This window comes from Malus sylvestris, chromosome 6 (genome assembly GCF_916048215.2).
Source record: "Malus sylvestris chromosome 6, drMalSylv7.2, whole genome shotgun sequence".
NCBI lineage: Eukaryota > Viridiplantae > Streptophyta > Magnoliopsida > Rosales > Rosaceae > Malus > Malus sylvestris.
This window is the reverse complement of record NC_062265.1, coordinates 27,429,320-27,455,664: the sequence shown is the minus strand read 5'-3', so window position 1 is coordinate 27,455,664 and position 26,345 is coordinate 27,429,320. Positions and strand designations below refer to the sequence as shown.

At 38.4% G+C, this 26,345-nt stretch overlaps 5 protein-coding genes and 1 non-coding gene across 15 annotated transcripts; 3 read left to right on the top strand and 3 right to left on the bottom strand.

Moving 5' to 3' along the window:
- The first annotated feature begins 1,942 nt into the window (after positions 1–1,942).
- On the top strand, positions 1,943–2,023 carry TRNAL-AAG (transfer RNA leucine (anticodon AAG)). The gene has a single exon. It is a non-coding gene; the product is annotated as a tRNA-Leu (tRNA).
- A 2,609-nt stretch (positions 2,024–4,632) lies between these two features.
- LOC126625205 (zinc finger protein SHOOT GRAVITROPISM 5-like) lies at positions 4,633–5,503 on the top strand. The gene has a single exon (XM_050294295.1). It carries the CDS (start codon positions 4,694–4,696, stop codon positions 5,204–5,206), a length of 513 nt encoding a protein of 170 aa, XP_050150252.1. The 5' UTR covers positions 4,633–4,693; the 3' UTR covers positions 5,207–5,503.
- A 5,079-nt stretch (positions 5,504–10,582) lies between these two features.
- LOC126626496 (TITAN-like protein) lies at positions 10,583–15,880 on the top strand. Of its 10 annotated transcripts, none has more exons than XM_050295829.1 (11): positions 10,583–11,023; positions 11,219–11,345; positions 11,474–11,792; positions 11,931–12,007; positions 12,112–12,166; positions 12,228–12,302; positions 12,395–12,822; positions 13,408–13,597; positions 14,213–14,471; positions 14,597–15,403; positions 15,500–15,880. In XM_050295829.1, exons 1-8 carry the CDS (start codon positions 10,734–10,736, stop codon positions 13,453–13,455), a joined length of 1,419 nt encoding a protein of 472 aa, XP_050151786.1. In that variant the 5' UTR covers positions 10,583–10,733; the 3' UTR covers positions 13,456–13,597; positions 14,213–14,471; positions 14,597–15,403; positions 15,500–15,880. The 10 variants fall into 10 exon arrangements, with proteins under 10 accessions (XP_050151786.1, XP_050151792.1, XP_050151790.1 ...); XM_050295835.1 differs by having other exon boundaries at positions 14,213–14,596; positions 14,715–15,403; XM_050295833.1 differs by having other exon boundaries at positions 14,213–14,596; positions 14,679–15,403.
- On the bottom strand, positions 14,187–15,119 carry LOC126625574 (glucuronoxylan 4-O-methyltransferase 1-like). Its single transcript, XM_050294631.1, has one exon. The coding sequence runs from the start codon at positions 15,117–15,119 to the stop codon at positions 14,187–14,189; it is 933 nt and encodes a 310-aa protein (XP_050150588.1).
- A 273-nt stretch (positions 15,881–16,153) lies between the features above and the next one.
- LOC126626497 (nuclear transcription factor Y subunit C-1-like) lies at positions 16,154–19,057 on the bottom strand. The gene is made up of 2 exons (XM_050295839.1): positions 18,150–19,057; positions 16,154–16,426 (listed from the first exon to the last, which is right to left on the bottom strand). The coding sequence occupies exons 1-2, from the start codon at positions 18,863–18,865 to the stop codon at positions 16,423–16,425; spliced, it is 720 nt and encodes a 239-aa protein (XP_050151796.1). The 5' UTR covers positions 18,866–19,057; the 3' UTR covers positions 16,154–16,422.
- A 2,720-nt stretch (positions 19,058–21,777) lies between these two features.
- Positions 21,778–25,355, bottom strand: LOC126626911 (uncharacterized). Its single transcript, XM_050296311.1, has 3 exons — positions 24,856–25,355; positions 24,473–24,771; positions 21,778–24,058 (listed from the first exon to the last, which is right to left on the bottom strand). The coding sequence occupies exons 1-3, from the start codon at positions 25,353–25,355 to the stop codon at positions 22,137–22,139; spliced, it is 2,721 nt and encodes a 906-aa protein (XP_050152268.1). The 3' UTR covers positions 21,778–22,136.
- Positions 25,356–26,345: the final 990 nt, after the last annotated feature.

Below are 26,345 nucleotides of genomic sequence, written 5' to 3'. Positions count from 1 at the left end.
GACACAATTTTCTAGCTTGAAGAAGTAGCAACTGATGCTGTAAATATACAATGCTAAATTTTTACATTGCTAATTAGGTTGCTACCTCTGTTTGAGATTTATTTTTCTTACGGGGCATAACAAATCTAACTTTGTTACCTAAATACTACCTCTCTTAGAGATGCTTTAAGCGCATACGTTCATAATTTCCAAAAGTGACATGGAGCAAATCTTTTTGTCCTTGATTTTTTTTTTCAACGACTCCTTAAACAATGGCACATCTTGTGATGTTTAAAAACGCAATGGAATGGTTTTCAACTTTCATGACGTTTTTTCAGGCGTCACTATAAGTGGTTTTCTTAGTAGTGGCTGTCCGTGTGCGATGGTCATTTCCCGAAGATCGTTAGAATGCATTCCGAGTATAATACTTTAGGTATGATCTCAATGTTGTTTGGGCAAACTCTTAAAATTAATGGAGAAGATGAAATTCAAAATTGGGTATGGTTCATTTTATTTCTGGAGAGGATAAAATTCAAGATAGTACAATACTCAAACAGTGTAAGATTCGAACTTAAGATATCAAATATAGGGACAAAAATAGAATATTCTAGCTCAAACTAGTTATGTTCGTGCATACAATAGATTATCAAACCGATAATTTAAGCATATTAAAAAATAAATATTCTTAATCAATTTAAAGTACAAGTCTCTGGCCGTCATTGTTGTTACTACTCAATAGTCATAAGGTGTAGGTCCTCCAAATTTACGGAAATTTTGAAGGGGGCACTCCACTGTCCCACACTTGACTTACCATATGATTGTCCTCCTAGACATTATCTTCCTAGGAGTTCTTTAGGGTTGATATACTTGATAGAGGTGTAGGGATTGGGGTGGGGTGGGGGACCCAAAAGAAGAAAAATTGATGAAGGTCTTAGTTGGAGGGCATGATAAATTAATCATTGTCCTAAAGTTTGAGTGACCTCCATCACTACCCCAAATGAGGTGGGTTAATTTGGGCAGATACATGATACCTATAGATTAGGGGCACATACCCTTAGAAAAGCCTTCCCCAATTCCCAAACTTCCACATGCACATTGCCCACCCCAAAACCTACCACTTTCCCTTTTAAATAAAGAGTAATGATAGAGAGACTAAATTTATAGATTAAATTTTGTAAACTAAATGACATGAAAGTTGATGATTGAATTATTACTTAAATGTTGATAAACGTGCTCATATCCTATTGGTGACACATTATTTAGTTTGCAAATTTAGTCTCTTTAACATTACTCTTAAATAAAACTTTCCACTTGATTTTTATGGTGGCATCTTAGTGACAAATGGATACCAACAACCTAAGTTATTGGTGGGACTTGTCATGTCCGTGATGATTTCACTTGCATTTCAATCACATGTTGATACACATATAATTAGTTTTTAGTTTTTAATTTTCAATCAGCAATTATTGTTCACGAGATTTCAATTTGGTACCTCATTGAACAAAATAAAAATTGAAGCGTGGCAAGATCAAATCCTCGTGTGCAATAAAATGGTTGATTAAACTGAATTTATTAGTTTCAATGAACTTTGAACACACTATAGACGTATCGTCATGTATGTTGTGTAAATGTCGTCACTTTTTTTTATTCATTATAAGAGGCTGTTTTTTAACTTTTGATCCTCCCTTTGAAAAATGAAAATAAAAAAGCTTTTGATCCTTCATTTCTATACTTGAAATGCATGTTTTTCAAGAGATTTTTTAATGTGTCTGGAACACAGGGCGGAACACCACATGTCATTATGCAATTGGAAGAAAGTTTTCTTTTTTAAGTGTCCCTCCAATTACATAATGATATGTGGTGTTCCGCCCCATATTTTGGGCACAGTGAAAAATCTCGTACTGCAATGATGTGCAAGTGGTATATCTGTCATATAGGTACAATTCACATCTAACAGCACCAAGTTGATATGGCCGAGTTGGTCTAAGGCGCCAGATTAAGGTTCTGGTCCGAAAGGGCGTGGGTTCAAATCCCACTGTCAACATTCTTTTTTGCCTTTTTTTTCATCTTGTTTTGCAGCATTCCTTTTTCTACTGCATCATGTCACATATTTATTTATACGAAATGTGATCTAAAATTATTATGATTCATGATCTTTAAGAGTTCATTAAAATATGAATGTTTAATTTAATTTAAATTCTAAACTTGTCATCTTTGAATAATATGCGAGTTTCACATTTAAATTCGTAATTTGAAACTAAATAAAAAAAAATCAAGTTTATATGGTTAATTGATCACACAACCGATCATTCCTTTCCCGACTCATAGCTTTTGTCTTTCTAAGTAAGTAAATATGTCATAAGAAGCAAAATATGAATTTAAACATCATGGAATCTAGGCAAATAAACTTCACGGTTGAATCCCACATGTTTACTACAATAACTATAATTTTTTACCTCCATGCGTATTAAGACATGAGTATTGAAATTATTCCAATTTCATGTTTCATGTGTTAGTGCATATTAAATTTAAAAAATAATTTGAGTTTTCACATTTAAATTTGTAATGCAATACTTGAAAAATCATGAATCAAATCACCTATGATTAGTTGATAGCATGCTCATTCATTTTTTCTTCTTTTTAATTCACAATTTATGTCGTTTCAACTAAATAAACATGCCGAACTCAAAAATCGTATCAGCCGACAATGTAAAAGAATTTGATGCGCACAACATTCCTCTTTTATTAAACATGAAATTTTGTTTGATGAATTGATGATACTCTACCAAACGTTTTGTTATTAATGTGTTATCAACGCTACCATCCGCAGCTTATAAAGTACATACGTCAAATCCAATGAAGTACTAAACTAAAGCAAAGTTGTGCGTTCGACTGCATACCCACCATTTTTTCGGTGAACCCCCCCCAATCACACAATGTTACAATAAGAGAGGTCTGTTAGGGGGGACCCGGTGATCCAACGGCTCAAGTGGCAGGATCAGAGACCCAATCATGGTCCTCATCTCACAGTTCACACTTTGAGGGTGAGCCCATCCCCACGTGCCAATCTGCCCGAAGCGTGAGATGCCGAGATAGAAAGTGGGTCGCTTTTTTAGAACAAGAGGGCCGACAACCTTGGGCCTACCAATAAAGCTTATAAATCCACGTCCAAAAAACAAATTAAAAAAAATTGTAAGGAAAAAAAAGCCCATCCCAAAACCGAAACGCACGTGCGACTGTAATTATTACACGCCCTTTCCTCCTCGTCTCTTTTTCGGATCCTTGTATCTAGAGACAACGAATTCAGAAATTCAAACCATTTATTTTAAATTGCGTTGTTCTTATTAATGTATTTTGCATGCTCACCGCGCACGAACTAAGAGTCCAAATCTCTTTTTCTCTCTCTTTAGTAGTTCGAATCTCTAAATTCTCAGACTTCCAAACACATAAATTCAAAAAGAATATCGATTACTTATCTCTCCCAAAAAGAAAAGTCAAAGAGATTAAATATTAAGAATAAAGGGGAAAAAAGTTAAAACCACTCCATATAAGTCCACATGAACACATGAAAAAGGCAAATCATACCCCAATTACGTGATCCGTTATTTTTTCATAGGGTTTGGCTCTTCTATAACGGACATTGGGGTTCACGTTGTTCAAATCTTTCTAAAATTGTGTAAATTCACCAATATACCCTTCTACTTAAGAATAGGACGTTTAAAACTCATGTGGGGTAATGTTTGTTTACTAGATATTTTTGTTTTGGTAAATTGGGGGTCAAAAGACCGAAGAACAACAATTACTATTGACAAAACGGGTTTGAGGAAACCCAACCGCATCCTCAAAGGTCAATGTATCCACCAGAGGAGGAGGCGCATAAAATACATGAAGACCAATGTCAAACTCATGGCTTAATTCTGTCATCAGCCACTCTATCATTTTTAGATTAACATGTGAAAGTGGAGAAATTTTTAGTTGTGACGGGAGCACGAATAGTACACCACGTGTTTTTATGTAAGTGGTGGAAAATTTTAATTTTTAAGTTATTAACCTTTTAACACACATAACCTACAATTTATATAAGGACACGTGATGTACCACCTCGTGTGACGATCACACTGAAAAATCTCTCATGAAAGTGAGCTAATCCAAATCCTCTGCAATAACTCCCAGCAAGCAGTAATGAGATGAGTTTGACAAATAGATGGATTGACCAGTAAACATTTCTTGGATATATGTAAGACTGATTGACCATAAAACATTTATCAAACTGTTGTAAATGTCTAAGGCGGATCTTAGAATATAACATGTGAGACAGTTTGACAAGAGAAAATTTCTCAAATTATATGTTAAATATCCTTGCTATCTATCTTCATCACCCATTATGCCTTTTTTGATTGATTAATCTCCTTGACTTCTCCTTTAAATAATTAATTTTGAAATAATATAACATGTGAGACTGTGAGACTGTTTGATAATAAATAGACGACGACTCTCTTAATTAGTATTTTTGACTTTCTAGATTGCCTTTATGAGTTCCATTATCCCTTTGAATAATCCACAAATTAACATTAAACATGGGCATGATGGTAATTTGGGCATGCTTGAGTTGCGTGTATATATAGGGCACACAACTTTTGGAATATCACACAAGCTATTTTGCATTAGTCATATCTGTACTCAAAACCATTCATTTGCTTCTTTTTTATCTCCAATGGAAGGAGATGATCAAAAGGAGTTGCAGCTCCTCCCTTCTCCTCACTTGATGACATCTCGGCCGTCGGGTTCTTCGATAAGATATCATCGATCAAAGTCAGCAGTGCAGGAAGGGCCTAATAATTCCCAGCTTGACCTACAATTATCAATCAGTGTAAGGCCAGCCAAACCTTCTTCCTCGGATCATTACGTCTTTTCAAATCCAAACACTTCCGAGTTTGATGCCTTGAATCCCAAGGCAGCCGGCCGCGTGGAATCTTTGAAATGGCAGGCGGCGGAGCAAATCAGACTGGCGGCAATGGAGAAGGCCTACGCGGAGCGAGTGAGGGAGCTGACGAGGAGAGAGATGGAGTTGGCTCAGTCGGAGTTTGCGCGTGCCCGGCACATGTGGGAGAGAGCGAGAGAGGAAGTGGAGAAGGCTGAGAGAATGAAGGAGAACGCAATGCTTCAGATGGACTCTACGTGCATGGAGATCACTTGCCAGTCGTGCCGGCAAAGGTTTAGGCCGTAAAAAAGAAAGGGTCCGTTTGGTTCGCGGATTCGAGACGACAGATCGAGAGAAGAGGATTTTTGTGTATTTCTTTCCTGATTGAGTATTGGATTTTGTGGAATGTTTCTTTGGAGAAAACAGAAATTGATGGATACAATAAAAGTGTAACATGATGAGATTTGAACTATGTTCATTTTTTGTGATTAAGGTGTTATGTTTAATTTGTAAAATTTAGAGTTGAACCAGCCTATGCATGTGTGTTCTAAATGTTTAATTTGTATTCCAACTGGATAAGGTTGAAGGAAAATTTTCTTTTGATACGAGGACTAATCCTCACCTCTTACTTCGCATACTCGAGCGACCCTGAATATAGTATACATCAAAGAGGAAAGAATGCAAAACTCTGTTTACACAAACCAAACTGGGTCAAGCTTGAAGCGCAACTTTGTTTTTGTACTAGGACAAATTCTCCCATTCTAGTTTGCACCCTCAAGTAACTCTGAAGATGTACACAGGAGAGAAAATATGGCAAAACTTTGATCACACAAACCTAATTGGAAGAAGTTTAATTAAAGCCCCATTTTATATGCTGCATAATTCTATCTGAACAATTTATGAATTAATTGACTGGGGAACTTGATTGAAAAATGTTTAATTATCTGGAGGCTTCAAGATAATTTCAGAAAAAATACAGCATATATATTAATATGAAATAATTTGGAATCTGGACCCCAAAATTATGCTTCTATGAATGCCAAGGAACATAAACAAAACCATGACTTTTTAGGCTTCCATATCAAGCATGTGGACTTGGAGCAGACTGCAAACAAATTGACTCAGTTCGTCAACCATTCTCTTAATTAAAGAGAATAATTATAATTAGGATTTTAATTAAGCTAATTGCATTTGACTGACTGAACCATCATACAAAAGATTGGCCAAGATTGCATGGAATTCAGAGCAAAGAAAAAGTATCCTCTTTTATCAGTTTCTGAGCCTTTGCAGGTATGGACTTCGCAGTATCTGGACATATACAACAAATTAGCATGTTGGACTTGGGTAGAAATTAGAATTAGTATGACACAAATTATAAAAACTATTTTTTAACTTAACTATGATTTCGTTATGCCAGAAAACGATATTTTAAGCTATATTCTTAAGTTGATTTGGGTGCAATAAGGAGGTCACATAACCCGACGATATTCTTAAATCGCAAGCAAAACCACAAAACTAACAACCTTAGTTTGAATATTGTACATCTCTTCCTAAATGTTTGAAGAGATTTTTAAGTTCAAATCCCTCTCCGCTGATTGAAAAATGTAGTCATAACAAAACCCTAACTCCAAGATTTTTTTATTTTACATAGATTAGAAAATGTATATTGAAATTTGAAACCCAAGAGAAGTGAAGACAGGGAAAGATCGATCGGGCTAGGGTATAGTCAAATCTGACGTAAAAAGGGTCAAGTTTCAGAACTTGATGTCGATGTAGAAAGGCAAATGGCAAATGAATCAGAACAAAAAGGGGCAAGTAATTCAGCGGCAACAAGACATTATTGCTGTACATCCCTTGGATTCAACCTCTTAAACTTTTGTTCATGAAACCAAACACCCACTACCCATGTCTCCGATCCAACACAAAAAGGAAAACATTTCTTGGGATAGGATCATGACTCTACTAAAAAAGTTTTCAATCACAGCACTCAACAGCACTAGTGACCGAACATTCATCGATGCCTTATACATAATGAGTCATTTTTCCTTAACTGCAAATCATTGTTTGGCTGACACTACAAAAACATCTCATTAAAACCTCGAAAGTAAACGTTTTGCCAACATATTGATTTCTGAATGTCTTATTACATGTAAGGAGACAAGTATTTTCTTGAGCTAGCTAGCTTCGTTTGTCAGTAGCTTCTACACATAGTCAAATACAATTAATCAGGGAAGGATATATATGGTTGCCTACAATAATGCAATGACTTTGATTCTGGATGAGTTCATGAGAACAAGTGCTAGACATAGTTTAGTGGGCACAAAGGATCACAAATTCTCAAAAACTAGGTGCTTCTGAAAAGTGCAAGAAGGCATGGGAAGGAAAACAAAGGGTAATCAAAGATTTGGCTAATTATTTCAAGACAGATACTTTATTTGATTTTCGAATCCCGGTATAAAAAGAAAGACACACTGCCTTAATTAACTGTACGTCATCCTCTTTTTTCACTTTTTGGGTTTACTGCTTAGCTCCCCAACTGTCCTAACATTAAACTTACAAAGATAGAAATACCCACCACCCTTCCCTTGTTCACTGTTTGTCCTTTGAAAAAGATGATTCCCTAAAACAATCTTTTGGTCTGCAGATTTGAGCATGGCCTAGTGGTTTCATTATCATGGCTGCCTTTTATTTTAAGTGATTTTCCTTTGCATGTTTCTATATTTACTCCTGTGAAAAGGATCAAAATCTTCACCAATGAGCAAAAGAAAGATACTATTTTAAACAATTGAATGTACTTGTCCTATAGGAACCCAACAGTTGTTATCATGAGATGCCCTCTGCTCAAAAGTTGGAAACCAATGATGGAAGTTCATGGCTCTTGAGAGCATAAAATATTGAACTCGATATTCTGTGTTCAATGAAAGAAGTTAAGTTGAGGTTTTTTCTCAAGGTCAAGTGCCAAGGAGGGGAGTAAACCAACTTTTATAAGCCCTTATGAGGTTTCTTAACTTTCTGATGTTGGAACAATTCTTCACGTCCTCATACATCGATTTCACATGTAGGTAAACTTGCTATGATAATAAGAAGAAATTGAAGTTCCACTTCAAAACTGATTGTCATGCAATTAGGAAAGTAGATCAACGTCTATAAGCCCTTGCAAGGTTTGTCAACCTTTACGATGTTGAAAAGTCTCCAAATCCTCAAATTCGACTCCTCTCTTTCTCAATACCGTTTGTACCAAAAAAAAAATATATATAATTATAAAAAGTGCCTACTACTGGAGCCTAATTGATTTAAGGTTGTGTGGTAGCAAAGGTCTCTGAGCTTACCACATGTTAGTTTTCGTCCTTCAAATCTCATATTAGTTTTTCCCATCCTCCAACTTAACTCCGCGTTACATGAGCGATCATTTCATCAAATCTGTCTTCTTTTCTGTCAAATTTAATTGTATAGTGGTCTTTTCAAATCTGTCTCTCAACTTAACAGAAAAGTTGAAGGAGTTAACCAAAAAGACTACTAGTGCAACAAATGACATAATTCGAGAACGAGATAAACTATTAGTAGAGTTTAGGGTCAAAATAAAACTCGTGGTATATAATATATCAAAGACCTTTCCTAAATTTAGCCTTGATTTAATGTATGATGAAATAGTAAACTTTGATCATATATATACAGGCAGTACTCTGACATATGACCACCCACATTATGGGTGATGCCTTGTCTTTGAATTTCTTATCTGCAGAAATACCAAATACTACCAAAATACGAGGGCCGTCCATCAATTCTTTCAGAAAGTTGGAAGAGCAAAGGGACAAAAGATGTAGGGCATCTGCTTGTTGAACCATCAAACTAGGCCATCATGACATAACCTTAACATTTGTCTTTTCATATTGTCCACTTACGATGCCATTTGATGCTCTTATTTCTGTAGAGATTTATACATTTAACCATACATATAACTCTACATTTTACTTACTCTTACGATCTTTATTACATTAGGGTTATACTGTTGTACCATCCACACGCGCGACGACTATTGATTAATATTTACCTATTGGTGCATGGACAACTGATATATTAGTATGAGTCATGACTCGAGAGTGTTAGACGATCATGAAAATTAATTAATGTTCACGTATTGGTGCATGGACGGCTGATATACTAGTACAAGTCACAACTCGATAACGTTAGACAATTATTGATTAATGTTCTCGTATTGGTGCGTGAATGGTTGATATACTAGTACGAGTCACGACTCAAGGGCGTTAGATTATTATTAATTAATGTTCATGTTAATGAGTGGACGGGTGATATGCTAGTATGAGTCACGACTCGAGAACATTACACAATTATTAATTAATGTTCACGTATTGGTGCGTGGACGACTGATATACTAGTATGAGTCACGACCCAAGACCGTTAGACATATCAAGTGAGACGTTATTGGTAGGACAAAGAAATCTTTTTCCAATATCTCGTAGATGAGCAAAGGGGGAACCACATAACCCACGGATATCACAACCAAATAGACAACACATTCATACGTTTGATACTTTTTTTGTACAAGTTCTACAGAGCATTCAAGTATTATTGTGGAGCATATAATTGACTGTTCATATGCTGTGCAGCATAACTGAATCTAAATGGAATTCAGAACCAACCATTGTACATGTGGCACAGAATAATGTTGTAGATATTATCATAGAACCAACTTTTGGAGTTTTGAAAAGTAGCCGAATTCTCGACATGTTAAAGAAGTCTGTATTTTCATTTTCAACATTTTAATCACTTGAAAGGAGTTTGAGCACTGCTCAGACGTCTCAAGAGGAGTTCGAGCACTGCTCAGGAGTCTCAAGAGAAGTCCGACCAATGCTTGAGCTCCCACGAGTAGTAGTGCCTATGTTTTTACAATAACTGAGAGTTGGCAAAAGATTTGGCAAGATGTGGGAGACATGATAGGGTGGAGTTCATAGTCACATGCATTCATTTGTTCATAGATTTGATCTGGGAATGTTAAATTTCCATAAAATAATGAGACTTTTGTACATATGTTTTAACAAGTAACAAAATAGAGATAGACATTAGGTATTATTGTTGTGCAGTCAAGTCAACTCAAGTCTATCATCTTCCATGAACCAAATGGAGAAAAAAGAGCAGGTCACTTTTGAAGATGGGAAAGTTCAGATGATCATGGATTCATGGTGGGACTCAAATTGTTGCAGTCATGCATGTGGAAATGTGATTCACACTCCATTGCATTACTGGATTGTACTGTTATCTTGATGTTTCAGTTGTGTAAAAGTTTGTTTTTCTGAGAACATAAACGCTTGATTAATTTGGAATATCGACATTTTGATGTTCTAGTTGTGTGAGAATTTTTCTCTAACAATAGAAAACTTATCGTTGCGTGATTAATTTAAAATATCGTCATCTTGATGTTCCGATTGCCTGAGCGGTGAGACTGAGTTTCTTCCCATAAAAAAGAACTTTATCTTGTAAAGTTTTTCTCCACCAGTAAAAACCTCAAAATTTTGTTACCAGCAGTAATAAAAACTTTGTACTCGAAATTAACCAAGGAAAAAATGTTGATCACGTCGGTCCAAACGTCGTGACTAACGTTTCTTCTTGCAGTAGCGATATTCGACTATGGTACGGGAAACAGCGCCGTTATCACAGACTGTGAAATCGTTAACAGAAACCGCGACTTCAGTGGCAGTTAGCGACGGTTAAACGTTTGCCTCCAAATTCCGAACAAAATAGAGCGAGGAAGGGGACGATCACAGTCGAACCCTAAACCCGAACCCTAACCCTAACCCTAAAACCCAATCGAAAGATGCAGGAGAAGAGGAAAGAGATCACGAAGAAGAAGAAGAAGAAGAAGTACGAGTTCGAGTACTGCGTGGTTTGCAAGCTCAATCACGACCAAGGTCCGAGCCACAGGTACATCCCGAACCACACCAAGTCCCTCTCCGCCTTCCTTTCTCGCTTCCAGTCCAAGCTCGCCGACGTCCGCTTCTTTCTCAAAAACCCTAGCCCTCTCCGCCCCGAACACGCCTCCTGCAATCGCCTCTGGTGCGTCTTCTGCGACTCCGATATCGGCGAGCTCGATAGCTCCTTCGTCTGGTAAGATTTCTGTCCTTAATTTTCAATTAGCTGTTTAAGTTCTGTTTGTTTGCCGAGAAATCAAACGAAAGTGGTAGAAAATAGGGAGACTTGTGCGGTTTGTATAATTGGAAAGAAATTGAATCGTGCATTGTGATATATTGATATATTTATGACATTGGGGTTATGCTCTGTTTTTGGTTTTGTAATTGTCAGTGGTAATGCGATTAATCACCTTGCGACCGCTGAACATCTGAAGAATTTGAAGCATTTCTTGTGGAAATACGGTGGAGGAATGGACCGCATCGATGCATTTAGAATTTCGGAAAATGAACTTGCTAAGGTATATATATATGCTTTCAGTTTCAGTCATCATTGATGTGATTTGTTGAGAAAAGATACTAGAATAGTGACTTCTAGTCAATTTTAGAGGCAAGTCATTAACGAACGGTGATTGTTTTGTGTCTTCAGTGGGAGAAGAAGTGTAATTCACTGAAGCTTGAGGCTGTGCCTTGTGGTGAAGGCTCTCGAGAACCGACATTTGGACCTTCGAATGATATCCATACTGAACTGAAATATGGAATTATAGATACTTCTGAAAATAATAGTAATTCATGTTTTTCACATGGTGTCATTCCTTTACCATATCATACAAATGAGAATCAGGTATCCCATTCAGGACTCCCTCAAGTTACAAATGTTGGCTGCTTTCCGCAAGTTGTTGCTAACGCTTCTTATCATGGGGGAATACGGTCTGGTACAAATTCCATAAATTCAAATGGTTTAACAGGTATGCATGTTCAATTATGTGATGTTGATATCTTATTTATTATCCGTTTGGTTTGTATTTAATAGAAGCTCCTCCTGTATGAGTAAAAGGCTTATGCGTGTTTTGTGCCCTCTACTGTGTGCTTACTCACTCTCCCAGTTAGCAGGAGTACCCAACATCCTTTGGTTTCTAATGGTAGAAAATTCTCAGCTGATGGTTACTTCGATAATGAAAGGGTAAGTTTGATCATCCACACTCTTCACTAAAAACATCTGTTTCTTGTGATTGCATTTAAATGAATGGCTATAAAATCAGAAAACACGTGATATGTTTGGTATAGATAAGAGAGGGGTCTCAGCATGGAAGAATGACAAAAGGGCAGAGCAGTTCTCCAGGTATCAACCTTTGATTTTTTCTTTTTCTTTTTATGTTTGTATTCTCTCTGCTTCTGTTCAGCTGATCATCCTGATGCACTATGTATGCATAACTTGAGCAATGAGACATCAATTCTTAGGAATTGTAGCAAAACTCGTATGCATCTGTCTCGAATCTGAATGGCTTGGCGTAGGAGGTTGATATAGTTATGTTCTAGCTGTGGATCCTCATTTAAGATTTCTCTTCAGGTTTTCAGAATCTCACTCAAATATCATCCTTGGGTCCTAAAGAGGCTAGTGGAAATGTGCATACTGGGGCACCTCCTCCTTGGCTTCAAGCAGATGAAGAAATTCAGTTTAGTGTTCCACTGAAACCAGTTTCAGGTAGCCTTATCTCCCTGTCAAATAAGTCGGAGAAGTCCAAGAAATTGAATCCAAACCGTGTCGGAGCAGCTTGGGCAGAAAGGAGAAAGAGGGAGATGGAGATTGAAAAAAGAGGGGAAATTGTCATGAGTGACTGTGATGCCAATTGGCTCCCTAATTTTGGTAGAGTTTGGCAGTCCGGTAGCCGAAAAGAGTCCAGAAAAGAATTTGAGTTGGAGAAACACAAATTACCTAAGGTTGAAATTCAGTTGAACATGCCAATTAAGATACAGCCTTACGTCAGCAAACGAATGGTGAGTTCCATGTTCCATCTTAGCTTTAAGTTTGTTGTGGAATTCAAGATTTTTAAAGCTAGTTTTTTTCCGTTTTAGTAGATTTTTCTTTGAAGTAATCCCCATCCCCTCATATTGGTTGAGCATATTCACTCATATACATACTTAAACCCACTTTCCACCTCATGGTTATGAGGACAAGATGTTTGGCCCGGCCCCAAAAAGAAGTTTCCACCATTGGGTCTCCAAAGGTTTTTTTATCTTTTTATTTTTTATTTTTATTTTTTTTTTATTTTTTTTAACAAACGATATTATCTACACTAAGGGGGTGGGGGAGGAAACTGACCCTTCCTAAACCTAAAGGGTTTAGTTTAGTGGCTTTTATTTTATTGCTTTGGGATTATAGATTTCTGAACTTATCACAGTCCAGACCATGCAGAGAACTGACCGGAGGCTTTCATTTTAGTGTTTTTGTGAGTAAAGTTCATGAAATTTGGGCCGACACAACACCACACACTCTTCAAGAATTACCGATTGCTTAGGCACTTAATTTGTTTCCCTCTTCTTGCAGAGAACTGATGCGAGTGAATAATTTTGCTGTGATAGTTATGCAAGTTGACAGTAGCTCCAATGACAGACATGTCGGAAGAATGAATGTGCATGTTCTCTACTTTTTCCCTTGAATTTGGGGGTGTAGATCTCGTCAAATGGAGCTGGAAGTATGAAGGCGGGCAGGTAGCACACTTGTGAAATTCAACCCGAATTTGATTATTAGGCTACTGTACAAAATAGAGCTGTAAGTTCAAACGACTATGGCACTCATTTGTATCCAACTTGAATTTTTCCTGATAAAATATATTCAATGAAATTTTTGCCTCAGATCTTATGCATGTTGCAAATGAGAACAATATTTCTTTGGTGACATTAATGCCTAGATCATCTTTAATTAGTTCATGTTCAAACAGAGTAATTAGTAGAATTGATATTGTTAGGCACTGGATATTAGAGCCTGCAAGGCCCCGCACTTGGACTGCAGATTTATCATCTGTACATTTCCGCATTCGAGTCATAGACACAGAGATTTGCACACAAATAATGATTCTTATTTGCAAAGAAATAAAAATAATTGATGTAAATCTTTGTCTACTAGGTCTCTGTACCCCAAGAGAAATAGAAAGAGCTCCTACTCTGTTTGTGATTGAAATCTCACAATTTGACATAACCGTCTTTCTATCTTCGATGTTGAGCTGGTTCACGAGGAACTGCTTTGGCATCCAGTTTTCCTACTTTTTACCACTGCTCTATTGAAAAAGCTTAATAATCAAGGGAGCTTGTTCTTTGTAATTATAGCTCAGGGTGACAAGCTAAATTATAAAACTATTATGTTACTCTATCCTAATTGCTTTGGCAGGGCAAAAATTTGTAGAATTTGATTGGCCTGTGATCCTAAAGTTCCATAATCTCCCTTTGGAAGAAACTAAGTTCTCATCACACAGAAACTCCCAGGAAAACCACTTCTCGATCATTCGGTCTACGTCATGCACTACCACATGCGTAATGTTTGCATTTCTTGCTATCATACTAGCAGAATAGATTGCTGACATCCTACCCGGTTCCTCTGGTGCATTCCCGCTCGGTCCATCCACCACCACCACATCCCATTTAAGCTGGTAAACTTCTTGTGGTAAATTTTTCAATGCAAGTTGACATTTTGATCGTTGAAGCAGTTTTGAGCTGGGTACGCAGTCTGGGTGTTCCCTTGCGTGCTTGAGCAGCCTGTACGCTTCTTTTGCAGGTATCTGGTAGTCCACCTTGTAGACTCTGGTGGTGTTGGAATTTGGTTTCAGTGTGCTTATCTTCTTTTGATCATCCTCTAGAAAGACGGTGATGCCGCCTGCATTGATTGATGACAGAGATATATACTGAGGTTGAAGCCCGAATATGAGGAGGTTGCAGGGAGCTTTCTGCGAAATGAGATTCAACAGCAGTTGGTATTCCTTTTTCCTGAGGCTGGAGGTGTTGGCAGAGGCGTTTGTTTCTGCGCGAAACTTGGTGCATGTGGAAGAGAAAGAACATGTCTTTCCAAGAGTAGGAGGAGGTGTAGTTACAGCAATTCTAACAAGTCTGAGCACCGAAACGATCGAAAGGATCAAAACAAGGAAAGGGATGAGTTTGGTTCTGGAAAAGTTCATGGCTTTAGATCCTCTCGATTGCTTGTGTCTATGAGGCTGGCACTCTTGTGCTTCTGGTGAGACGGGAGAAGAGAACCGAACCAGAGGAGTTACGATAGAGCGAAAATGAGGCACTTCTGGTGGCATTTTTCGGTCGCTCTTTTCTTTCACCTCCTCTGCAGCCGCTATCACACCTTGTAGGGAGATGTCCGGTGGTGGGGTATTTGATGGTTGAAGCTGTTAGGCTGAAAGACAGCGTGGTGGCTCACTGGGTGGTTGAGTGAAGACCAAGTAAAGGTTTGCTTTGGTTTCAAGGGTTTCTTTTGTTTTTATTAGTCAGGTGCGTGGTTGTTACATAATAAAACGCTGCGTTTTGGTATCCAATTGCTATTTGTTTACCTCTGGAAAATGAATAACAACAATTTCTACAGGTGAGTAGTTGCTGGGCAACTTTCAAAGACTTTTTGTCCACCATTTTTTAGGTTCTAACAATATGACTGATGATTATTGATTTTGATGGCTTGTAGGCACCGATGTAAACGATTTGGGAAGTGACTTTCACGCACCATTTTTCTTCCATGGCGCACACTCATTCACTTTTGACATTTCAATTGAAGAACTCAATGAAAGATCTGAAGATAGAAATAAAGATGGGCATGCATAATGAGAAAAAAAGTGTGCGGATATCACCTTTGAAAGTTTGTATAGTACGTAGCTGTTTTAGTCACGACTTGGGTGCTCTAGAGTATGGCGTGTTCTGAATATTCTAACCGCTAGATCTTGATTTTTATATTTTGAAACAAAGATCTAATGGTTAAGATATTCAGAGTATCCAGTACTCTGTACTCATGCAGTACCCAAGAAAGTACCGTCACATAATTTAATTATTAAAAAAAAAAATTCCCTAACTGAAGAGCCGTTGAAGCATCCGACATCGAAAAGAACATTCAATGATTCTATGTTGAACGCTGAAAATTTTGACATCCTCAAACTATTAATAATGGTAACATAGTTTCTCCGCCTTATTGCCTTACGAATGGAAACGCACCCCACTTTATTCCTAGTCATCGGATTTAATAAATCAAACGAAATTCACGACCATGATTAAACATGAGTGCGTAAGCGGCTAAAAATGGTGCGTGTATCATTTTCCGAGAGAGAGAGAGAGAGAGAGAGAGAGAGAGCTAAAACCTAGGAGGTTTGATTAATAAGAAATGAGCCACAATGATTGGAGTTAGCAACAAGAGAGAAGATAGCCTAAATTATAGAAGACTGCACATTTAATATTACACAGCAGTGATTTTCCAACGGCTCTGGATCAATAGTCTTACCAGGTCTTTAAGTCATCCTCATAAGAAAGAACAATAATATTAATTCAGCAATTCAAAAATCATCTGCCGATCGTTCCTCCGTGCCCCCCACGCAGCAAATCATCCCCAAATTAGTCTCTTTAACTGCATACAGAAATTGGAAACACTCGGTATTAGTATTCGTTTCGAGTTACAAAGTTTCGTGCTACAACTTAGAAAGTTTCATGCTAATGGTTCAATGATCACAATTATACAGCTAGTCAGTAAGGTCACCTTCACTGATGCACCCAAGGAACTAAATTCCCTTCACAAAATGACTAGTTTGCAGAAGGAACTAAAATCCCGGAAGGAATTAAAACCGACAATAAACTCAACAAGCATTTTGAACCATCACCGCAAAATGCAGACTCTTTAATGCATGATCACGAAGTTTTGTAATATACAGTCCATAGCAGGTCAGCAAAGTGAGGACAAAGAAAATGCAGAAGGTAGTCCGTTCGGAAGATGAATCAATCAATCGATACAAAGCAAATTGGCTTGATTTCAGTTTTTGGGATGGCAAGTACCCGTCATTTAAGTTGATTCGAGAAACAGAAAACATAAGGGCAACTCTGCAAAGACGACCATCGGACAGTACTATAGACTGCTGCAATGGTTCCAAGACCACCCTTCCCCATTACATGGAAGCTGAAACCCATAAGGAATTTGAGTTGGATCATCACTATACCACGAGTAAAGGGAACATCTTTATCGTGATAATAATTTTCCTTATTCTCCTCAAACTCTTTTCCCCAAACAAGCAGATCCATAAATCATCAAGCCATTGAATTTGAGTACATAACCCCATAGCAACAATACACACAGAAATACTACCTTCAAGAGTTGGATGCACATGGCGGTCTCAAATTTCATGTTGCATCAACTTCGATACTCTAAGACCTATTCTAATCCTTGGAGTAAAACTCAAATTTTACATTCTAAACCTACCCTAACTTGCTCCAATCCTTCTGCCTCAAATTTAGGCCAGGATGCCCCTTGGGTTAGTATGACTGACCCACCATATATGTGTATTTTCTTTAGTTTTATATATGATCAAATCCAAGGGTAATAAAAAACAATCTGACGGTCCAAATTTAAATCCAACGGCTAAGGTAATTAAAAATAATTCTTTTATGTGTTTCATATTTTTTCATAGTGTTCCACAAGTTTCATGGGGTCGGTTTAGTGATTTTTCAATACATATCGGAACCTAAATATTTTTAAGTTAAATTGTGCATAAAATTAAATAAGAATAGTCTACATAATTATTTTTTTTAAGTTACTTTAAGAAAAAAAATTATCCTAAATTCATTCTTTAATAATCTCAGCTAAAAATTTAACCCAGAATGATTGAGGGGCAAAAACTGTTTCTGGATTAAAACCTAAATTTTATAGGTTGAAAATTTTAGGTTTTAACCAAGGGTTGGAGATGGTCTAATAAGATTATCCAATTCATCCAAGATATAATCTTTGCAAACTCGAAAGTCCGAATCACACAACACTCAAATGCTTCTCTTGGAATAAAGATAAGTTATGCCTCGGAACCTATAAAATTTAGCTCCTTCAAACAATTCCGTAACCCCTATTCGAAGCAGAAGACAAGCACAAAGAAACCATTTCAAACATCACAAATTAAGCTACACATTTCACCTAATCACGCTAACGAAAACAGAACATAACCGAAAAGAAGTTAAATTTGTCGAAGAAGCCATGAAACTGTCACAAACCCAGTTACTCAGTACTTCAAAAGTACAATTCCCACATCAAGAATCATCAAAGTTTTCCGGAAAGAAGCCACATTTCGATAGATAAGTACGATACACAGTACCTTTGACCGTCGAGGTTGCCCTGTCCACTGCTCCCTCCACTCCCGTACGACCCATCATCCGCCGCAGTCTGCCACACCGACTGCCACGCCTGCGACGGCGGCTGCACGCCGTAAACCCCAGAGGGGTCCACCGCAGGCCTCCCTATCATCATCCCCCCGGGGCCACCAGCCGGCTGGCCCATCGGCGGATAGTAGTACGGCACCCCACTAGCCGTCGCCCCGACCATCCCTCCGAGCCCCACCGCCTCCTCCTTGATCTCGTCGCGGGGCACTATATCCACCAAGAAGTCGAATATGTCGGTGCGGGTAATGGCAGCGGCAATGTCGTTTTTCTGGAGGGTCCGGCGCTTGTTCTCCTCGGCGTGGAGCCAGGAGCGGATGGTAAGCTCGAGAATGAAGAGCTCGCAGGCTTTGGCAAAGAGGACTGGGGCCTCGGCGGAGATCATGCGGACGTCCTCGTCGGCCTTCATGATCTTCTTGATGCGGGCAAGCGGCAGCTGGTGGTTCTTGAAGTCGTTGACGCTCTCAATCTCGTGGCGCTGGTAGGTCCAGAACATCTGGAGCTGCTGCTGCTGCTGCTGGAGGAGGTGGTGGAATGGAAGGGCGGGGACGGAGGATTGGGTTGCTGGGTAGGGGGAGGATTGGGCTTGCGGTGGTTGCTGGGTCGGGGCGGCGGCGGCGGAGGTGGGGGCGCCAGAGTTGGGGTTGGGGTCCATTGGTGGGATGGGGAGGAACCAAATGGTGGGTTTTTTTGGGGGGAGTGGGGGGTGGGATTGAGATTTGATTTTTGGTGATTTTTGTGGTGGGGATTTGAGGATTTCAAGGGCTGGAGATGTGTATCATACGAGGAGAGAGAGAGAGAGAGAGAGAGGAATTGAGACAGGGATGGGATATAACACAGCCCTGCAGATGCTCTTTTATTGGGAGGTTTTCTTGTCTTCCAATATGCTTATACCACCTAGGTTTTCTGTTTTTTTGTTTTATTTAAATACTAAGACATAAATTAAACCGTATGGCAACGATCACAACGAGTTCTCATACTCAAATAAATAGATCTTGCGAGCCACAATAGATAACGAACGATCTATCCCACACAAAGAAGATTATTAAAATGAAATCTGACACTGGTAATCGCATCTGCTAGAAAATTTGTTTCTCTAAAAATGTGAGTTCAAGAGATAGAATCCAAAAAAGGCTGCCAAACTTTTGATGTCTTCAACAATAACTTTTAAACGCCAAGGAACACTGCAGGATCCTAAATTGATGTCAATCACTAATTTAGAATCAACTTCCACACAAATTTTCTTAAAACCTCTACTTCTTGCCATCCAGAGAGCATCCCACAAAGCCGCATTCCGCTACATATATTGAATTATCCACCAAGTATCCAGCACCAGCAACAATTAGTTCTCCAACCTCATTTCTGATAGCAAAACCACTCGATATCTTTCCCTCCATATTTTCTAGCAGATAAGGAGGGCCAAACTTAGCTTAGATATGCTCTTCAAAAAAAAACTTAGCTTAGATATATTTTTATTATCTTTGCAGTCAAGAGAGTGCAACCACTCTTAACAAACTTACTACGTTAATTGTGTCAGTTGGAAAATCAAGTAGCAAAATTGCACATTACATATAGGGCAAGTAGCAACATTGCAATTTATCTCCCACCTTTTAGTGTATCGTTGTATAAAAAATTAAGTATTCGTTTATCATTGTTTATTTTTTATTATATTAACTTATTTTATTTTGTTTTGTAAATACAAATAAGGTATAGCCAAACATTATCAAAAGTAATCGACGAAAAGCCTTCTCTTAAGTATCTTATAGATGCATAATATGTTACAAAGTATACATATTTGGAATGAATATTTTATAGCACTATTTTGTTACTTAGTACTACAGTCTAGTGATATTCATCTTTACTTGTAAGTGAGAGGTCTTAAGTTTGATTCTCGCCAAAGGTGAATTTAAACCTCATTATTGATAGCCCATTGTGCGGTGAACACATTCGTGCCAATTTGTTTGAGTTTCGTATTGACAGGAGAAAAAGAAAATATATTTTATACAAACGTCTCGCCCATAAGAGTTTCATACATTGGAATCTTGAGGAAATACAATATAGAGGAATAGTTATTTTGAAATGATTTTCGGTCACCAAATTTCTATTTCTGCACATTCCTGCTTATTTATGTTTGTTAAATTTTGTTGGTTTGGTCACTTCAAAAATTAAAAATGAATAGAGGTGTGCGAATGGGAAAAATAATACTGCAAAAATAACTTCATTTGTTATTAACACTTTAAAATAGTCACCATATGCATCAATCTCTCTCTTATGCTTTCATCAGCCGTAAGTGCATAATATAAGACTGTGATAAAACTAAAAAATTAAAAAAATAATAATAATATCGAAAATCTAAGAATTAAATCTCTTCAATCATGATGCAAAACAATCTTTTTACTTATTTAATATACATGTATCATACATTTTTTTGTCGATAATCTACCTATATCACATATAAATCATTTTTAGCTACCTATATTATAATATTTTTTACTTGTAATCAACCTATTCGGAATTAGTTATATTTAATTTATCTTAAACACATTTCGCTTGGAAAACTGTAGAGTTTCTTGATATAAATATCTTATAATTAAACTTAATTTAAAAAACAGATTGAACCACAACAAGTGGCTCAATGGTAAAAGCGCGAAGTACGTACAACTTTCTAATAAACAAAAACAATATGAGAGATCCGAATTCGATGTTTCGAACTAGTGAGTTTCTATATTTAAGCGATCGGGCATCGAAACAGAACCTGCAAGTTAGGCTTGCCGACTATTCAAAATATTTAAAAGTCAATGAGCAAAAGCAAACACTTTGTAGTTGACTTATGCCTACTGTCCCTTACTTTAAACAACATTTACCAAAACAAGAATGAGAATCTTGTATCCAGTTTTCATGCAGTGCTTTATTCTAAGACACTTTCGAACTCTCTAAAAAAAACTTGTGCACGGACCCTCGGATCATGCTATTTGTAGCGTCAACACTATTCTCGCAAACACATAAGATTTTATGTATTTTAATCTTACTTGGTGTGATAATTGCTTTGCAGAAATTTTTCGTCATCCTTAATACAGTTCTCACGAAAACATGACTTTATGAATACGGATCTCATCTAGTGTTGGTTACGCCGAAGTTTCTCTCTATTTCTACGTTGCATTTTCTTAACCTACCAAACATTATTTTTAACTCCTTTTCGTGTAACTCAGTTTTTAGCACCATTTGCTTACTCAAAGCTATGAAAACACAGGGATTTCACAAGTATTCCTGCAATCTTAGCATTTTCTTTGAAAAACACAAGACCTGTAGAAACTTACCAAAACATTTACAAGACAAATACCACGATCCGGATTCGAAATCCCTCAAAAATGAATGTGAAATGCTGAAATTTAACACGAACAAGAATCAAGTATATGATAAAGTTATGAGAACAGCAATCAAAAGCAAGTAGCACAAGGAACTAACAACTTGAATATTTCATTCAGTTTACTCTTTCTGCTTTGGCTCAAGAGTTTATCCAAGTTTGATACAACACAGAAAACAAACCCATAAACCATTTTTCGGTATACCAATAAAAAGATCTAGCAGCTCCTAGGTCTGCATTTTCGACCAGCTGCAACATCGAAAAAGTCCTTCTCCGGGTACTAAAACTTCGAAAATAAAAGCTCCTAAACTGTTGTTCAAATTGAAAATACAACTGAAACTTGTCTCAAGGGCATTTGCACGCCTTCGGACAAAACTGTGGATTCATCAATATAAAGATACGAGAACTAAAACCGATATACCTTAGTATTGCAACTCATGATAACTGTTAATTGGAGAAGAAGATGCAGGAAAAGGGGATGAACTTCCAATTCCACGGGGTGGATACAAGATTACGAGTCTTCTACTTCTGTTAACGACCAGTCCACTAAATCTGCAATCACTTAGCAGTCGGCACCCTTCTTTTTGTCTTCCCTGAAACATTTCCGACTATACACTAGCAACGTCGGCCCTTGGCGTTCCTTCTCCCTCTTCATCATGTCTGCCAAGTCTTTTTTCTCAGCCTCTTCTATCAAGCCCGTTTCTTTAGTTACTTTGCCATTATCCACCTGAGCCTCTTCCTTGGTGGTTTTTGACAATCCAACCGGATCTTCACCATTACATCCTTCACCTGTCACCTCCATGTCATCCTCATATTCTTCTGATTCCACCTGAAGCAGTTCCAAGGGAGTAGCCGCAGGATCAAGCTCCAAGCATCCTTTCGGAACATTGTGACCTTCATTTCCGGTGAGACTTATAGAAGGGACCTGGTGGGAGAAACGAAAGAGTTCTTCCCTTGGAATTTTCATGATTTTACTTTGGTCCCAATGTTGGCAGAACACTGTTTTGAAACCTGCTACTTTAACCAGTGGGACAATTTTCACGCCTTGCTCCTCGTTGTAATCTTCAAGCACTTGCACCATATCATATTTCTGAATAACGTCATCTGGGGTATGTTCGTTCCAAACGGGGGACCAGTTCCTGAACAGTCCCCAGACTTCTCCTTTTGATGGATATATGCAGATAGCTCCTCTTTTGCCTTTTGTCCACCTAACCACCTTGTGTGAGAAAGAAGGAAGATGGTCATAGACTACGTGCTTCCCTTTCCGAAGTTCCCCGCTAGTCTTAGAAAAACCACAAGCAATCCAATCTAGTGGAGCAATCTCGCTGTTAGTTTTGGCGTTGAGCCAGTTCATGCTAAGTTTGAACGGTTTCAAAGATATCACACTGTGAACCATAGCATAATAACGGGGCATGGCATCATCTTCATCGTAGATGGCCCAAACCTGGTTGCTACCAAATGACTTTTCTGTACGATCCTTGTCAAAATCATGAAAATCAGGGTCTGGAACAGTCATTTTCACTGTATCTTGTTGCTCCATATCAGTGTCCACATGAGAATTGGCAAGGGAAGACTTCTTGGGATTCACAAATGCCGTACATCCTGTAACACTAGTTTTTACACCACGCTGACAAGCTTCTTCCTTTTGCTTCTCTTTCACCTGGTTACTATCTGCGGCAGCTTTTGGTGTAAATGAAGTCTTCGACGCAGCAGCCTCCTTCCACACTTTAAGCTTCTGGGAAATTTCTTTCTGAATCATTCCTTGCAACGCACTCCTCACTTGTATTATGGGCAGATTCCTTGTGAAGTTAAGTTCAAGCGTTCCAGCTACATCAAAACTTCCTGTACCAACACTACCATTGTTAGGTCCGAATACACTGTCCATAGCAACTCCTCCATTAGCCATTCCTATCTCTTGCCCGCTCAGATGCCTTTTCTTCGTAGGCATCTCTTTGTTGGGTACAGAACTGGAAGCAGAGGTAGGAGACTCAGAAGCTAAGGCAGCATCTGTTTTCTTAAAAGCATCAAGATTGCACGTATGCACCTTCTTATTTGGAAACGCCTCTTCATGCCTTCTCTTTGATTCCCCAAATTCTTGGCGAACGTCACTTGCAGTTTGACCAGCACAGGAACCTGGTACTTGCCCTTTGCCTGCCAAATCTTGTGTTGATGTGTCAACTCCAGAATTTCCAGCTAATCCCACATTTACGGTAGCAGTTTGTGAACTTCCTGGAGCACAGGTCTTCTTGGTCCTGTTGCGCTGCCCAGAACCCTTTCGCTGAAAGTAGGAAATCCATGGAGAGGATGTCAAATTGGGTACTTTTGGGGCTGGTGTCTCAAGAGCTAAAAAGCCCTGATTGCAGTTGTGACACAGAAGGTGGTGGTTCAGATAAGTCTTAAGATACTCAAAATGCATCTTGCAACTACTGCACACTGTCCAAAATGTCTGTTTCGGTAGAGAAGGAGGTCTACTAGGCTTGGTATTGCGTCTAGTAGGCTTGGTATTGAGTCTAATAGGCTTGGTATGACTAGCACTAGCACTACTCTGATCCCTTCCGTTTGAATGATTATCGTTGGAGGAGGTATGGAAATCATTCTGGTACACTGGTGTAGTAGGCTCGACAGAAGTAGCACCCTTCTGATCCCTTCTGTTTGAACGACTATCGTTGGAGGGGGTATGGAAATCATTCTGGCACAATGGTCTAGTATGCTCGACAGAAGTAGCACTCCTCTGATCCCTTCCGTTTGAATGATTATTGTGGGAGGTATAGAAACCATCCTGACTTGTTACTCCTGTTGGCACAGAATGAGTAGCACTCATCTGATCCCTTCCGTTTGAATGCTTATAGTTGGAGGAGGTATGGGAACCATTCTGACACATTGGTGTAGGCTCGGCAGGAGTAGCACTCCTCTGATCCATTCCGTTTGAATGATTATAGTCGGAGGAGGTATAGAAACCATCCTGACTCGTTACTCCAGTAGGCTCATTACGAGTAGCACTCCTCTGATCCCTTCCGTTTGAATGATTATAGTTGGAGGAGGTATGGTAACCATTCTGACTCATAGTAACAGGATTGGTATAACTAGCACTCCACTGATCCCTTCCGTTTGACTGATTATAGTTGGAGAAGGTGTGGAAGCCATTCCGCCTCATTGCTGTAACAGGATCGGTATAATTAGAACTCCACTGATCCTTTCTGTTTGACTGATTATAGTTGGAGAAGGTATGGAAAGCATTCCAACTCATTGTAGTAAAAGGGTCAGTATAATTAGCACTCCACTGATCCCTTCCGTTTGACTGATTATAGTTGGAGAAGGTATGAAAACCATTCTGACTCATCGCTGTGGATGATTTGCAATCCGAAACTCTTTCAACCATGTAGCTTAAGCTCCGCCTCTGGTCATAAAGAAATCTCTCGTCTTCATCAGACAACAAATTCCAGGCTTCCTTAACAATTTGGAAAGCACTGTCTGCGCCTACAGATTTATTTTTATCTGGATGAAGAGAGAGAGCCAGTCTCTTGTATTGCTTTCGGATTGTGCCCTTGTCAGCCAACGGTTCCACAGCAAGGACCTTATAGTGATCGGTCTCACCAGTTGTTCCCTTCTGAGCGGAGGTGTGAACATAAAGAGTTGTCAAAAGCTGAGGAAGACCATCAAGCTCGGGATACAAGCTCCGCGCCTTTAAAGCAAATCTTAGAGCCCCAGAGAAGTCACGCTCTGAAGCCTTCAACTCTGCGACCTCTTTCGCCTTGAGGGCCTCGTCTTTATTACATTCCATTTTCACTGGTTGGTGACTCTCTGTGTCTGCGCACAATATTTCCCTTGATGCTTCTGTTATTGATAGACTGCCACGTTGCGAAATAAGAATCAACCTGGACATTGTTCTTATCTGACACCCGATTTTTTCAGCTGAGATTGGAAAACAGAAAAATCACAATAAGGAAACGGAATTAACTCAGATATTAGACAAAGATGCAAAGATTATCAAGAAAAATACAGACGTGATCAATCAAACACAACAACTACAAACATAGAAAAAAAGGGCTAATGAATGCTTCTCATATATATCAGTTACCGAATCTTTGACACCTTCTGATCTAGAATTACTCAATTCAATGATTAAAAATATGCGCGGGAAATCACGTATCCATAAAATTCAACAAGTTAAAGAACTGAACTTCCAAATAAACACAGGAAGAATTAGCAAAAGTACAGTAAGGATCATATGACTGCAATGCGACACACATTCCACATTCAGTTACCGAATCTTCCTAATATATATCAGTTACCAAATTGTTAACACCTCCTAATCTAGAATACTCAATACAACGATAAGATAAATAACGCGGGAAATCAAGTATCTACAAAACTCAACAAAGTTAAAGCACCGAGATTTCAAATGAACACAGTTTGAATTAACAAAAGCACATTGAGGACCATATGATTGCAATGTTACACAAATTCCACATTCAGTTACCGAATCTTCTTAAGATATGTCAGTTACCGAATCTTTAACACATCCTAATCTAGAATACTCAATACAACGATCAAACAAATTACGCGGGAAATCACGTATCTACAAAACTCAACAAGTTAAGGCACCGAACTTTCAAATAAACACGGGTTGAATTAACAAAAGCACATTGAGAATCATATGATTGCAGTGTCCTAAGATATATCAGTTACAGAATCTTTAACACCTCCTAATCTAGAATACTCAATACAACAAATTACGCGGGAAATCACGTGTCTACAAAACTCAACAAGT